At 44.9% G+C, this 16,539-nt stretch overlaps 2 protein-coding genes across 2 annotated transcripts; both read right to left on the bottom strand.

The window, feature by feature from the left end:
- Window positions 1-506: 506 nt before the first annotated feature.
- LOC102562209 (olfactory receptor 6F1-like) lies at window positions 507-1,427 on the bottom strand. Its single transcript, XM_006275676.2, has one exon. The coding sequence runs from the start codon at window positions 1,425-1,427 to the stop codon at window positions 507-509; it is 921 nt and encodes a 306-aa protein (XP_006275738.2).
- Window positions 1,428-10,718: 9,291 nt separating this feature from the next.
- On the bottom strand, window positions 10,719-11,645 carry LOC102562445 (olfactory receptor 6F1-like). The gene has a single exon (XM_014609766.1). It carries the CDS (start codon window positions 11,643-11,645, stop codon window positions 10,719-10,721), a length of 927 nt encoding a protein of 308 aa, XP_014465252.1.
- Window positions 11,646-16,539: the final 4,894 nt, after the last annotated feature.

Below are 16,539 nucleotides of genomic sequence, written 5' to 3'. Positions count from 1 at the left end.
AGACAATCACTTTGCTGGAGTCACATGACCCCAGTTGTCTTTACTGTCTAGTGCAGGGAGCTGGACCTGATGATCTCACAAGGTCTGTTCCAGCCCTTACAGTGTATGAACATCCAGATTTTTATTTCCATTGTTGTTTTTATTAGATTTTTGTTAATGGAATGGATATCATCATGGAGACGCTGATTTTTTACAGTAAAAACCTTTATTTTATTTTTTTAAAGATTTTTAAGGTTTCCAAGAAATGCTCAGGCTCGCTCTATGTTCACTGATTTTCCTTTGGGAATCTATTCCACAACTACAATTTACCCAAAAGACCTTGATCCCTATTTTTCACACACTGTGCCCTGACTTTTTTTAATTGCATTGTCACAGAGAAATGCAGCTGCCATGGTGGTTCAGAAATCAAGATTTGGTCTCTCATGTGGCTGCGGACTGATCTATAAACTCAACCTTCTTGACTTTAATGAAATAGCCTTGGAGGCACATATAAATAAATGTATGTCCTATGAGAGGGCATTGCACAAGGCTTCCTTCACCTCCCTGTTTCTCAGAGCATAAATGAAAGGATTTAGCAATGGTGTCACAATAGTGTTCAGGATGGTGAGTATCTTGGTCTGTTCCAATGAACTCCGGGCAGACGGCTTGACAAAAAGAAAAATAGTGGAGCCATACCATATAATCACAACAGAAAGATGGGAAGAACAAGTGGAAAAGGCTTTCTGTTGTCCTTTGGCTGATGGGATTCTCAGTATGGTAGAGATGATATAGATGTATGAAAGTAGAGTAATTATACATGAGCCAAGGATGACAATCACTGCGATGATGAAAGCTGCTGTCTCAACTATGTGTGTATCTGTGCAAGACAGGATTATCCAGGAATCTATATTGCACCAGAAATTGTTAATGATATTAGGACCACAGAAGGACAACTTGCCAATTAGAAATGCTATTATTGAGATAACCAGGAAACCACCCACCCAACATGCAATGGCCAACTGAGTAGATAAGGTGTTGTTCATAATAGAGCTATAGCGCAGTGGGTGGCAAATGGCTAGATAGCGATCATAGGCCATGACAGCCAAGAGGAAATGTTCTGTGCAGCCAAAGGAAAACATAAAGTACATCTGCAGGAGGCAGCCATGGAAGGAGATAGTCCTGCTTTTCCCTAAGAAAAGGGCAAGGGTCTTTGGAACAGAAGCTGTTGTGTACCATATTTCTAGAAAAGAGAGGTTGCAGAGAAAAAAGTACATGGGGGTGTGGAGCCGGTGGTTGGTCATCACAAGGGTTACGATAGCCATGTTTCCCGTGACTGTTAGGATGTACACAAGAAAGAAGAACATGAAGATGGAGATCTGCAAAGAGAAGGATCCAGGGAAGCCCAAGAGAATGAATTCCATCACTGTGGTTTCATTTTGTTTTCCCATTTGGTCCTTTTACCTGATAAAACCAATAAAGTATAAAGGGAGAGATTACCAGAGATGACAAGCCATTGTTTTCAGGTCAGCTAAGGGGTCATTTCTGGCAGATACCTGTCCAGAAAAATTGCATCACTCGAAAACTAGACCAAAACTATATACATGCAGGCTGGCAAAGAATGAGGGAGAGGGTCTTTTCCGATTCTTAGTATTCTATACCTCGTCTGATGCAGCTGAATTGTTGGGACATTCATCCTGGAAGCCTGAGGACCTAGGTTTTAGGCCCCGTCATGCAGAGAATATTGGATTTTGGTCTCTCTGACTTCCAAGTATAGTACTCTAAGCACAAATCCAGCATTCCCACAAACCTTTCCTGGCCCACCTTTTGAAAGTGAGCCACAAACATAATAATTAAAGAAAAAAGAAAAAGGGTAGAGGGGGTAATTTCTGCCTCCCTAGGAAGAAAAAAAAAGTCTATGTAAAAAAACCTAGGCTTTTCTCCCTCTGAGTCAGCAGTCACTTTACGAAGCTATTCACTCTCTGACTTAATTTAGTGTGCCCTGACCATCCAAGATCTTCAACATACCTTGTGCCCGTGGCTGCCCAGTGGACCAGCTTCAGAAGGAGTGCCATGAGACGGAAACATGCCTTACCTGTGCTGTGCTGATTAGACCTTAGCTGTAGGAAATCAGTTGAAATCCAAATTGAAGACTCTGCTAGGTGTCATTTCACTGTTTTCAGATTATGAACTTGTGACACTATTATAAAACCCATTACATTTAGCATGTATAATTTATTGAAGCATGGGGCATAGTTTGCCAGCACTGTCTTTGCTCTGTTGAATTCCTAGGGACAATAGAAATGACAATTTTTGATTTTTTCCCCGCCTATAATTCCTCACTTGTAAGTCTGACCAGCTATCAAGAGCAAATAAGAAGAGGGACAGGGGAATGATTTACATCCTCACTTCCTAAAATGATCCGTAACTTGGTTAAAACAGATACATTGTACCTGAAATCTTGCACTATAATGAACTAAGCAAGGACTTTTCTGGGACAAGAAGCTCTTTAGCAAAACACAGGGTTATGTTACGAATGCATTTACTCTGGTCTAAACAGACATTACAAGATAGCCTGGGAAGAAAACCAATATCTTAGAGAACGTATTTACATTTGGATGGGTTTGCTGAGCAGTAGTAACATCTTGAACTTGAAAGGCATTTGATTTGAGAAAAAATATGTAAGGAGCTGATCTGCCAGATTTAATTGTGAGTAGATAACATTCTTTTTCAGTAAAGTATTTGATTAATAAATATACTAACCTTTAAATTAGACAGAAGCCTTGGGCTCTAGACATAGTTAATATCATACTACTCCTTTTCTTACAGAGTCAAAAAAAAGATAGGACAAATTAAATTATCTCTCTCTCTCCTGCTCTTTCCAACTGTTTGTGTCTGTATTTATTCACTGTTTAATAAAACAAGGACAGAAAGGTATGCAATTCAATTCAAAGTTAGAATATTCAAAACAAACAAAACAAATCTTCACCCGTGGTATTATGACACTGCAGGAACCCATTAAGTCCAAGAATGTAGTAACACCCACAAAATAGACAGCTATATATGGTTAGCAGGAAGAACCAGGTTATACATAAAGATAACACACATTTTGTGAAAGGGATATTGAAGTACGTGATTTGGGGTCAAACTAGCATCTATTCAGTAGAGATCTGGAATCAGTTCTAACACCAGGAGGAGGAGCAGACTACCGCACAGTGGCTGTTGCAGGGCTCTCACATTTTCTGTTGGAGCTTCTCACCATTGATAGGATGATATGAACAGCACAAAACTGACCTTGGGTCTGGCTCAGTAGGACAGCGTTTCTTCCTTCCCTCCCTTTCTTCCCTGCCTAGCCTTCACCTCTATTTCCTCTTCTCTCTCTCTCTCACTCCCTAATTAGTATTGTGTCTTTTTCTATTGCTTACAACCTGCAGTCATTCTCTTGCTTTCTCTCTCTATTTTAAGGTAATATAGTCTCCTACAAAGCTACATCATGCAAAACACCAGTGTTGAGGGAAGATTGGGTTATTTCATCAATTCTGAAGTTTCCCTGGGGCTTCAGTCTCCGAAGAACTCCCCAGGAATGCTTAAAATTGACACAGCGGGCTTTCCTGGGAAGCCATTGGAAGAGGTGAAATGCTAGTATAAGGAACAAAGATTTATGCTCCCCTCTGGCAGGTCTGCCAAATTACACATCAAACTTCTCACATTTAGCTCATGCTGAAAGTCTGATAATTCTTTAATTTTCTCTGTCTCTTCCCGTCCCCTTCCCTCCCCCAAATTCTACCTAAAACCCATGGGATTGAATGAAAAAACATTCCACGGACCTCAGTTTGCCTGCTTCATGTCTTTGAGCTCTCAGCAGAGCAATTCCCATCAGGCTTACACCCATTATTAACAGGTGCTGTCATGAGTAGAGGCAGTCAAATATTACAGTGTTTGTGTTTTTCATAGACATTCGGGTTGGAAGGGACCCCGGAGGATCATCGAGGATCGTCCCTGCCCCAGGGGCAGGAAGTCAGCTGGGGTCATAAGATCCCAGCAAGACAAGCATCCAAATGTGTCTTGAAGGCGTTCAATGTAGGTGCTTGAACTGCCTCCGGCGGCAGGCTATTCCAAACCTTGGGGGCTCGGACAGTGAAGAAGTTCTTTCTTATGTCCAGCCTGAAACAGTTGTGGCAGAGTTTGTGACCGTTTGATCTTGTCATCCCTTGGGGCGCTCTGGGGAACAGACATTCCCCCGGATCCTGATGAACACCCCGATAAACTTATAGGTGGCCACCAGATCACCCCTGAGCCTGCACTTTTCCAGGCTGAATGGGCCCATGGCTCTCAGCCTCTCATCATAAGGTCTGTTTTCCTGACCTCTGATCAGGCACATGGCTCTCCTCGGGCTCTCTCAAGCTTCTCCACATCGTTTTTGAATTGTGGAGCCCAAAACTGGACGCAGTACTCCAGCTGCGGCCTCACCAAGGCTGAATACAGCGGGAGAATGACATCCCGAGATTTACTTGAGAAGCATCTATGAATGCAAGCCAGCGTTTTGCTCGCTTTACTAGCCACAGCATCACAATGAAGGCTCATGTTCATCTTGTGGTCAATCATGACCCCCAAGTCCCTTTCATCTGTAGTGCTAACCAGTGTAGCACTGCCGAGCCTACAAGCATGCTGCAGGTTTTTCCTCCCAAGGTGGAGAACCTGGCATTTTTCGGTGTTGAATACCATATGGTTCTCGTCCACCCATTTCCTGAGCCTGTCAAGATCTGCCTGGATCACCTTCCTGTCCTCAGCTGTGGATGCTTTACCCCAGAGTTTGTTGTCATCGGCAAACTTGGCCGGTCCGCTTCTGACACCAATGTCCACATCATTGATGAAGATGTTAAATAGTATAGGCCCTTGAATAGAGCCTTGAGGGACCCCACTGGTCACAGTGCACCAAGATGTTTGGCTCCTGTCGACCATCACCCTCTGAGTCCTACTGCGGAGCCAATTCCCCAGCCAGCGGATCGTGGTGAGGTCAAGGCCGCAGTCAGCCAGTTTAGCCAAGAGAGCCAGTTTAGCCCTCGCCCTTGCACCAGGGCTGGCAAGCCAGAGTTTCTGAACACGCAGGCATCATGCGTGCTGCTTGCCCTGATGGTGGTCACATGCACAAAAGCTCTGCGGTGGTCCACAACAGCCTGAAGCACCATGAAGTGGAAGTCCCTCCTGTTGTAATAGGAACAATTTCCATGGGGTGTGCAAGTGGTGGGGATGGGGGCCCTGTCTAGGTCACTGATGCAGTGGGGGAATCCAAGGGCACAGAAGCCTGCCACCATAGCCAAGGGGTCATGCATTTGGAGCACCATGTCCCGCAGCATGCCCTGGAGTGTGCTGCACACCTCCAAAACAGCATCCCCAGCTGTGGCCTTGCCCATACCAAACAGGTGGCCAATGTATACTGCAGGGTAGTGCACTTGGCCAGCTTCAGTAGGGTGAGGGCCAGCCAGTGTCCATGGGGAAGGGCACCACATGCCAGTTTCCTGCCACTCCAAGTGTGTCCAGAACTGCAGCTCCTGGAAGGTGTTCTAGGTCATCCAGAATACCTCCATCCACTGATGTCATCCTAGGTGTGCTGGACAATGTGTAGCCACCAGTTCTGACTTACCTGGCAGGTCCAGAGGTGGCAGGGCTGGAGGCCAAGGAAGGTGATGGCAGGCCCATTGCTACATCTTGGATCCCTTTGTTGGCGTCCCTGATGGGGTCCAGCCAAGTGAATAAGATTGAGGTGGCAGCTGTATGTAGGCAGCCTGTGACTGTGGGCAGGTGGTTGCTGCGTGTGAGGGAGTCAGAGGGGCAAGACAGCCATGGGCCAGGTGGCGGTTGGCATGGTGGGCCAGCAGGGCCAGTGCAGCGGCCAGCAGGAGCACAGTGTAATGGTGATCACTGACAGGGCAAGGGGCTGGGACAGCCATGGTGCAGGGAGGCACAGGCAGTGAAGAGAGTGTTGCCATGTGCTGTCCCTGTGCTGCTCATGTTGCTCGAGGCCAGGGAAGTGGCTGACTAGGGAACAGTGAATAGGGCTGGTTTTTGAAGAGGGCAGCCAGCTTCTGGCATTTTTCAGCCAGAGCCTGGAGCTTCACCCGGGGTGGCAGGGGCCCATTGGAGGGCCCCAGAAAGTGGGAGCAGATTTGCTGTCATTGAAACCAAATCTGCTGCTGCTTTCCTGTATGTATAGACACCTGCCTTGTAGTGTTTACTCACGAGCAATTTACTTGCGAGTAAACTGGTGCTGCATCAAATACACGTGTAGATGCACCCAGTGTAACCAAGAAAGGGAAATAAGTGGAACCAGGAAAAGGATTAGAAATCGTGGGTCATATGTCTTAGCAAGATAGATTCTGTCTGGGAAAGCTTGAGCACCTGCCTTCCAGCCTGGGTCCCTTATCCCAATGGGGTAGAAGCTGTAAATCTGAATACCGTATATGTAATGACCTAAAAACAAGGCCATCACATATACCCTTGAAAGCTGCACAGACACTGATAATCAGGGATCCTAGTTTTTCCTGATAAATACATTGCAAATTCTCTGATAAAACCCCCAAAATCCATGATTAAAATTAAAGTTCCCCCCACAACCCCTCCGGCCCTGCTGGCGCCCCTCACTCCCCCTACAATAGCCCTGGAGGCGCGCGCGCGCGCACACACACACACACACACAGAGGCACCCTCCCCCCGCAACAGATAAGACTCAGGCACAGACACACACCCCAACAGCAGGTGGGGGGGGGTGGGGAGGGAAGGGAAGAGGTTAGCAGGGTGCAGATCAAGAATAGGGAGTTTGTGTCTGTGCCCACTTCTAGGAGCAGGGCCAGGGGGCCAGGGCAGCAGTGCCCCTCTGTGGGCCACACACAAGCCACCTGGACAGCTGGAGGGGAGATGGGACGCTCATAGATGGCGGCTGCTTCAGCCACCACCCTGCCCACTGCTGCTGCACCCCACACCGTTTGCCTGTTGGAGCCATGTGGACATGGAGCTTGCCCGTGGAGCCATGCAGCTGGCTGTGGGAAGGCAGTGCAGGCTGCGGCAGCAGTGGCAGCAGTGAGGTGGCGGTGGCTCTGTAGGCAAGTGATGCAGGGCACACAAGCCACCTGGCCAGCCTGACGGGAGTGGGGGCTCGCACGTGGCAGCCGCTACCACCACCACACCAACTCCAGGCTTGGTGGGGAACTGTCCCCAAGCAGGGAGTTCTCTGATAGCGATTGAGGAGCAGGGTCTGGAAGATTTCCCTGCTGCCAGGGTAGGGTGGGGGCTGGGTAACTTATTTTCCACCCAGCTCTGTGAGTGCAGAGTGGCAGGGAAACAGGCTGGGGAGCTGCCCCCTCCCCCAAGACAGCTGCACACTTGCAGACCAGGGCAGGGAACAAGCTCCTCAGCCCCCACCAGCAGGGAGATCCCAGCACCAGCTCCAGGACTGTGGAGCCAGTGATGGGGGATGCTTATCTCCCAGCCCTAGTTCTGCGGTCATGGGGATCAGGGTGGGAGACACTTATCTACCAGCCCAAGCCCCGTGATGATGGGGCTCAGGTTGGGAGATAAAGATCTCCCACCCCCCATTCCCCCGTCATGTTTTGGGAGCAGAGGGTTTGGAGCTGCCTGCTGCTGGGGCAGGGGGACATAGTCCCTGCCTGGGCTACTGTGGCAGATCCCACCTGGGCAATAAGCAGCTCCCAGGGGCAGGGAGCTACCTCCTGCCTCCTGGGGGACAGGTGACCGGGACCAGATTTGGCTCCCAGTCAGAAGCCTACATGAGTGCTATGGCACTGTTTCTACTGCTGAGTAAATTTGCTACTTACATTTGTAGGTAGCAAATTTACCCAGGATTAGGGAGATTTACTGTGAAGTAAGCATGTGCATGTATAGATGCACATGCTTACTTCACAATAAACTATGCTAATTTGCCATTAAGCATCTTGTGTAGACACACCCTTTTACTTTATCTGTTGATATCTCATCCCTCACTTCCTTATCCAAATAATCCTTTTTTAGTCGTTTGGCTGAAGCTTGATTTATTTGTGAAGATTGAGGCAAAGTAATTGTTATGTAGCTTCACCATCTTTGCATCTTCTGTTAAGATTTCCACCTGGCTAGTTAACATTAGGTCCAGAGCTTCCTTGGTTTTTCTTTTATGGCTAAAAAATTTCTAGAACCTCTTCTCCTTGTCTTTAACCCCCCTGACCAGGTGCAGGTCTTTCCTTATCTTTGCCTTCCTGGTTTTGTTCCTGGAGGTTATTGTAATTTCCCGGTATGCTTCCTTGGTGACCTGTCCATTCTTTAATTGCCTGCATGCTTTTCTTTTGCATTTCAGCCATCATAGAAGCTCCTTGTGCAGCCATATTTGTCTCTTACATTTTTTCTTGGGTTTCTATTTTGTTGGAATCGTTTCTTGTTGTGCCTTTTAGAAGTTCCCAGTCCACCTGAGCACCTTTATCCTTCAATATGTATTCCCATGGCACCATGCCTATTAATTTCTTGAGTTTGCTGAAATCTGCCTTTTTTTTAAATCTAGCGTCTTAATTTTTTCTGACCACGTCTTATGATCTGGAATTCTATCGTATCATGACTGCTATCTCCAAAGTTGCCCATCACCTTCACATCCTTCACCACTTCTTCCCTGTTGGTTAGGACAAAATCCAAGATCCATGATGGATGATCCCATAGATGTATTCTCCACCTTCTGGACACTGAAAGTTGTCCCCCCTGCAAGTTGGGAACCAGCTCAATGTTTTTAGTTCAGCTGTATTGTTTTTTCCAGCAGGCATCCACAAAATTGAAACCACAAAATTGAATATCATCCCATAGCTTTTGGATCAATTTAGCATCTCTTTGAAGAGTGCTCCATATGCCTCTTCTTCCTGGCTTGGTGCCCAGCATTATACCAGTGCTGCATCTTTTACCTTTCATTTTCACCCATATGCACTCTGCTTTGCTGTCTTCTTCCTTCTGAATCGGGGAACTAGTATACTAGTATCAGGGAACAGTGTACTACTTTTGGCATACACCGAGGCAGTCGGGGAAGCCAATCCTCTGAGGCCACAGGCAACAAGCTTTAAATGTTAGGCTAAGCATAATGTAGTAGATTACTGTGCATTGACCATCACTAAAAAGGCATTCAAATGCACTACTGTGGAGTACTGCATCATAAAACACATTAATTTAATACTTCAGATTGGAGATATTAAATGTAATGCACATTAAAGGTGCATTCATGTATGTGTAGATGCACAATAAGTGTCATTCTTTTCTACACTGCTTAAGACTCTGAAAAACAGTGAGTGCAAAACGGGGGGGGGGGGGGGGGGGGGGTCCTGCCTTCTTGCTACTTTTTCAGCACGTCTTAGCGGTCTGATGATGATGTATCACAGAAGCAGATTTATTAATTGATTTTCAGGACTTGGAAAAGGTGAAAAGAAATTTTGCTTAGGAACTTAATTCCACCTACATGCCCAAAAGGTAGGACAGAATCCCTAGCTGAGTGCAATCCTATTCCACTTCACTTTAATCCCAGAAAAGCGATCAGCATTTTTACTTTTGTAATAATATGCATTCAGCCTAGCCTGAAGACTAAATCACCAACATGTTCCAGGAACCAACAACAATTTGTTTTGACATTCTTTGGGGGACTTGAGTATTTCAATTTTTATAGTCTCATTATCAGTAGAGTCTCATATTAGGTATTCCATTTTTGTGGCTATCATCAATGTCAAGCTAACTGACCTAAACGTTCTCAGGTTCTCTTTTACTGTTAACTAACCCTAACTTTAACCCTAACCCAAACCCAAACCCTAAACCTACTCTTTTACTGCATTTTCACATACTGGGACAAAATTCAGTCTTCCAGTCCTGTGGAATTTACCTGTCTTACAACATTTGTTTAAAATTAACATCAGAGACCCTTGGAGACTTTCATCTAACTCATTTAGATTCATTTTATGATGTTTTTAGTAAGTTAAAATTCTAGGCTGCCAGCTATCATTGCAGTCTCAGATTCCATGTAAAATGACTCTGGGGCCTGGGTTGGGAGACCCTTACCTCCCAGCCTAAGCCCTACAGTTATAGAACTTAGGCTGGGAGATAAGGGTCCCCCATCCTGAACCCCAAGGGCACAGAGCTCAGGCTTAGAGATAAGGGTCTCCCAACCCAAGCACTGAGGTTGCAGAGCTCAGACTGGGAGATAACAGTGTCTCAGCCCAAGCCCCACAGCTGTAGAGCTCAGGGTGCAAGATAAGGGTCTTCCAGCCCCCAGTTCCCTGATCACGATAGGAGAGCAGGGGCTTGGGAGATAAGGATCTCCCAGCCAATGCTCACCAATTGTGATCTGGGAGCAGGAGGCTTGAAGCTCCCTGCTGCCAGGGAAAGGTGGCATAGTACCTGCCCAGGCTCCTGTGTCCACCTCAGCAGTATGCAGCTTCCAGGGGGAGAGTGTAAACTCCCGGTCCCTTGATGGATGGCTGCCTGGGAGCAGATTTTGCTCCCAGTCAGGGGTCTACATGAGTGCTACAGCACCATTACTAATCCTGGGTAAATTTGCTACTTGCATTTGCAAATTTACTCAGGTTTAGGGAGGTTTACTGCAAATTAAGCATGTGCACATATGTACGCATGGTTACTTTGCAGTAAACTATGCTAATGTGAAGTTAAGCATCTTTTGTGGATGCACATTATGTTCACTTATTTTCCTTGGAAATATAATAATGCAAATATAATCATGTGCTCTGGAATACATTGCAAAAGGCTTCCTTCACCTCCCTGTTTCTCAGAGCATAAATGAAAGGATTTAGCAAGGGTGTCACAATAGTGTTCAGGATGGTGACTATTTTGGTCAGCTCCAATGAACTCCGGGCAGATGGCTTGACGAAAAGAAAAATAGTGGAGCCGTACCATATAATCACAACAGAAAGATGGGACGAACAAGTGGAGAAGGCTTTCTGTCGTCCTTTGGCTGATGGGATTCTCACTATGGTTGATATGATATAGATGTATGAAAGTAGAGTAATCATGCATGAGCCAAGGATGACAAACGCTGCGATAATGAAGGCAATTGTCTCAACTTTGTGCGTGTCTGTGCAAGATAGTACTATCCAGGAATCCATGTTGCACCAAAAATGGTTAATGACATTAGGACCACAGAAGAATAACCTGCTGATTAGAAAGATTGGTACTAAGACAACCAGAAAACCACCCACCCAACATGTAATCGCCAGCTGAGTAGACAAGGTGTTGTTCATAATAGAGCTATAGCGCAGTGGGTGGCAAATGGCCAAATAGCGATCATAGGCCATGACAGCCAAGAGGAAATGTTCTGTGCAGCCAAAAGAGAAAATTAAATACAGCTGCAGGAGGCAGCCATGGAAGGAGATAGTTCTGCTTTTCCCTAGGATAATTGCAAGGGTCTTAGGAACAGAAGCTGTTGTGTACCATATTTCTAGAAAAGAGAGGTTGCAGAGAAAAAAGTACATGGGGGTGTGGAGGCGGTGATTGGTTATCACAAGGGTTATAATAGCCATGTTTCCAATGACTGTTAGGATGTACATAAGGAGGAAGAGCATGAAGATGGAGATCTGTAAAGAGAGGGATCCAGGGAAGCCCAAGAGAATGAATTCCATCACCGTGGTTTCATTTTGTTTTCCCATTTGGTCCTTTTACCTGATGAAACCAATAAAGTTAAGAGAGAAAAATTACTACAGTTGACAAGCTATTGTTTCCCAGTCATCTATGGGGTCATTTCTGGCACTTACCTGCCCAGAAGAATTGTATCCCTAGACAACTAGGACAAATCTATATCAATGCAGACAAGCAAATAATAAGGGAGAGGATCTTTTGAGATTTTCAATAGTGTATCTTTTGTCCGATGCAGCTGAATGATTGGGACCTTTATCCTGGAAGCCAGCGACCTTAGGTTTTAGTCCCCCTTATGCAGAGAAGATTGGATTTGAATCTCTCTGGCTTCCAACATAGCATTCTAAGCACAAATCATCACCAGATACCTTTTCTGGTACACCTTTTGAAACTAAGCCACAAACATCATCATTAAAGGAAGAAAAAAGAATAGGAGGTAAACTTTTGCCTCCCTAGGAAAAGAATATCCATGTTAAAACCTAGGCATTTCTCCCTTAAAGTCAGCAGTTACTTTGCTTAGCTGTGCACTCTCTGACTTAATTTTGTGTGCTCCCCCATCCAATAGCTTCAGTATACCTTGTGCTCATGGCTACCAAGTGGACCAGCTTCAGGAGTGCCAGCAAAAGCAGGGCACAATGGCTGAACTGTGTTGTGGTGGTTAGAGCACTGCTCTAGGAAATCATTTGAAACCCAAATTCAAGACTCTGCTAGGTGAGAGGAGAGCAGAGCCCTAGTCCTTAGTGTACCCTGTGAGTGACTGCATACATGATTGTCCACAAGTGCAGAACTATGTGTCCAATGAGACAATGTCACTGGGCATTAAATGCTGATGAAATAAATGACCATTTACACAGTCAGGAAGGGAACAGAATGCTGATTTAAATTACTCATGCTTTGCATTCATGCACCCTTTGATTCTGTTTGGGCCTTCAATAGTAAGTCAGTTGCCACAAAGCTATGACTAGAAAGGAGACATTAATATTCCTAATTTCCTGGTTAACAGAGACATGAAAACACTCCCTCTGGAAATTGCAATAGAGTCCTGGACTGGCATTTTCTAAGAAGCACAATTAATTAGGTAGCCTGGTCCTTTCTGTTAGGAGTAAGAGTTGGGAAACTAACTGCCTAAGTCTCCTTTGGCAATCCAGGCCTAGGAACAGCTAGAGGCCTTTTACAGAACCGAGTAGAACACAAGACTCCTGACTTGCAGTTTGAGAAGTAGAATAAATTAATGTCTTCATATTTTCACATTTGCTTTGTGCCAGGGCTAGGTTTTCCATGCTTAGAAAACATACGTTTCTAAAAGAGTGAAAATTTGTGTCAGTATATACAATCCAGCAGGGGACAAAATATTTCCAAACAATACATTGTGGAAATGCAGAATTGCAGAGCAGCCCCTTTTCAGTTGCTTTTGTAAGCTAGTGTCCTGAAAAGCAGCCCACCAGACTAAATTTATCACCAGGAAAATAATTACAGTCATTATGTTATTAGACCATGCATCAATCCACCATTTTCAGATTATAATCTCATGAAACTATTACAAATTGATTACATTCTGCATGTGTAACTGATTGAAGCATGGGACATAGTTCAGCCACATTGTCTTTGCTCTCTTGAATTCCTAGGGCCAATAGAAAGGACGATTGGTGAACTTTTCTCCATCATATTTCCTCTCCCTCCTGTCTGACTAGCTATGGAGATCAAATCTGAGGAGGGAGAGGGGAATGAATTACATCCTCACTGCTTGAAAATAGCCCTTATTTTGTTATAATTGATACACTGTATCTGAAATAATGCACTATATCGACTATAATGAACCAAGCAAATACTTTTGTGGCACAAGAAGTATTAACAAAATGCACAGTCACTTTACAAGTGCATTTACTCTAATGTAAATAGACACTAGACTGGCATGTATGGAATTTCTGGGATGGAAACTAATATCTTAGAGAACATACTCACATTTGGATGGGTTTGCTAAGCAATGGTAACATCTTGAACTGGGAAGGTATTTGCTTGGACAAAAAAATGTATGTAAGGAGCTGATCTGCCAGTGAGTGGATAACATTATTTTTAAACAAAGTATTGATTCATGAATATACTAACCTTTAAATAAGACAAAATCTTTGGGCTCTAGAGATAGTTATCACCATAATACTTCTTTTCTGACCTATTACAAATCATAGAAAAAATAAAAATCTCTCTCTTTCCTTCTGTTGCCCTTTCCATGTATCTCTGCTTTGTTTTCATTCTTTGATTCATAAAGCAAGAAGAGGATGGCATTCATTTCCATTCAAAGTTAGAAAATTCAAAAAGAAATAAAAGAAAATAAATCTTCACCCATGTTATTATCAAACTACAGGAACCCATGAAGTCCAAGAATGTAGTGAGACTCCCAAAACAGGCATCCCTATGGTTATTAGGAAGAACCAGGTTATACATAAAGATAACAGACATTTTGGGGAAGAAGTATTGAAGCACATGGTATCTATTTAATGGAGATCTGTAATCAGTTCTAATGCCAAGTGGAGGAGTAGACTACCACACAGCAGCTATCACTGGCAACATATAGGGGGTGCATGTGCACCCCCGGAGATTGGCAGTGCATCCCATAAGAGAAGCACCGCTGATGGTGCCGGCAGCACCTGTGGGAGCTCCCCGCTCGGCCCACCCCTGCCACCAATACCACTCACAGCTGCCTGCGGGAGCTCCCTACTCGCTGCTGCCACCACTGCCGCCACCTGTGGATGGTCTCTGTACCCCCACCACAGCCTCCGGGAGCACGTGTTGTTCACGGAGGCTACTGAAGGCCTTTCACATTTTCGGCTGGAACTTCTCACCACTCTTACACACATGAGCAGCAAGAAACTGACCTTGCGTCTGCATCAGTATGACAGCACTTCTTCCTTCCTTCCCTTTTGTTCCAGGCTACCCCTTATCTCTCTTTCATCTTCCCCCCCTCTCTCTCTCTCTCCCACTCCCCCTAGGTAGAACTTTGTGTTTCTATATTGTCTACTATGTGCATTTTCTCTCTGTCTCGCTCTGTCTCTCCTTCTCTTTTCAAGTTAATAAAGTCTCCTTCAATATGACATCATACAAAACACCAGTGTTGAAGGAAGATTGACTTAGTTCATCACTTCAGAAGCTTCCCTCGGGATTCTGTCTCCAAAGAACTTCCCAGCAATTCTGACAATTTACAGAGGGGTTTCTTGGGATGCCATTAAAAGAGTCTGAAGGGCTAGTGTCAGAAACAATTATTTATGCTCCCCTGTGGCAGTTCTGTCAAATCATTCATCTAAATCCACATATTCAGCTTGTACTGAACTTCTGATAATTCTCAGATTCTCTCTGTTCTCCCCCCCCCCCCAAATGTCACCTAAAACCCTTGGATAGGAAAGGGAAAAATTCAGTGAACCACAGTTTTCCTTGGATCATGTCTTTGAACCCCCTGAGGAGTTCCTTCAATCTGATTTACACTCATTAGAAAGGTGCTGTCTTGAGTAGAATCAGTTAAATATTACATAATGTTTGTGATGGCGTTTTTCCTGTTGCAAATAACTATTCACTTTCATCCTATTTATACAATTTTCATCTAATTTTTGGTAAATTAGCAAAGCACACTCACATACACAGAGGACATAATGGGCCATAGCCTGAATTCTGTTTCCTTCTGTGTGTCTAAAGGGAAGTTTCCTAGTCATCTTTTTCACAGTATGCTGTGGGTGCATAAGTGTTAGGGCTGTGCAAAACGGCACTGTTCCATTTCGACTTGCATTTTGACATTTTGACGGAACAGAGTTTAATTCAGAATTTTGTTTTGATTCGAAACTGCTGTTTCATTTCGTTTCGTTGAAACAGTTTTGCTGTTTCGACGTTTTGCCCATAGGCTATAATGGGGAAGTTCAAAACAGCCTATAACTTTGTCATTTCTGGCCTGATTTGGATGAAACATACAGGAATGATAGCCCCTTCTGAGGGCATGAAGTCTGCCAAGTTTCAAGGAGATAGGTGCTGGGCTTTCAGGGAAACTGCACCTCAAAACCTTGAAAGCAAAAAACTCATGTCACATGTATGTGTTAAGCCACACTGGGGTCAAAACTGCAGGTGTGGTAGCCCCTGCTGAGGCCACGAATCCTGCCAAGTTTCAAGGAGATAGGTTCAGGGATTTGGGGGAAACTGAACTCCAAGCTGCGGACAAGCAAAACTCATGACATGGTGACCCTGTGTGTGTTAAGGCGCAGCAGAGTGAAAGCTGCAGGCTTGCTAGCCCCTGCTGAGGCCATGAAGCCTGCCAGCTTACAAGGAGACAGGTGCAGGGCTTTTGGATTCTGGGGCCTGCACCTCTGGCTGCTGACAGGCAAAACTCATGACATGGGTGGGTGACACTGTGTGTTAAGGTGCGCCCTCACTCAACTGACACCAAGGCAGAAAGCAGGGCAGTTCGAACAATGTTGCCTTTTATGCAGCTTTTTCATCCGTCTCCTAGAGCACTGGGATTGGAAGAGACCTCAGGAAAGGATGACAGTCATTGGCTAGCTACACAGTCAGTAATGAGAGCAGTCCTTCCCCACCCCCACCCCCTCCTTACTTTACATTCTGTTTCCTTGCAGGCAAGCCCAGCTTGAGCTTTGAAACTCGAAATGTTTAGAAAATTTTGAAATGTTTTGACTTGCCTCATTTCATTTTGAAGCTGTTTCGAAGCTCTCTGTTTCATTTTGATTTTGCTGTTTTGAGCTCAAAATAAGTCAAAACAGCGTCGAAGAAAAACTGTCATTGAAATTTCACACAGCCCTAATAAGTGTGCATGTGTAACACATAGGGCACATCCACACGTGCATTTAGGTGTGACTAAATTTAGTGTGCATTAAGCTGATGCTCATTAAGCAATTTTTGCCAAGTGTCTACACA

The sequence above is a fragment of the Alligator mississippiensis genome, chromosome 15, assembly GCF_030867095.1.
Source record: "Alligator mississippiensis isolate rAllMis1 chromosome 15, rAllMis1, whole genome shotgun sequence".
NCBI lineage: Eukaryota > Metazoa > Chordata > Crocodylia > Alligatoridae > Alligator > Alligator mississippiensis.
This window is presented reverse-complemented; position numbering and strand designations above follow the sequence as displayed.

Coding starts and splice junctions, on each gene's coding strand:
- LOC102562209 (XM_006275676.2), bottom strand. CDS start 1,427: ATGGGAAAACAAAATGAAACCACAGTGATGGAATTCATTCTCTTGGGC.
- LOC102562445 (XM_014609766.1), bottom strand. CDS start 11,645: ATGGGAAAACAAAATGAAACCACGGTGATGGAATTCATTCTCTTGGGC.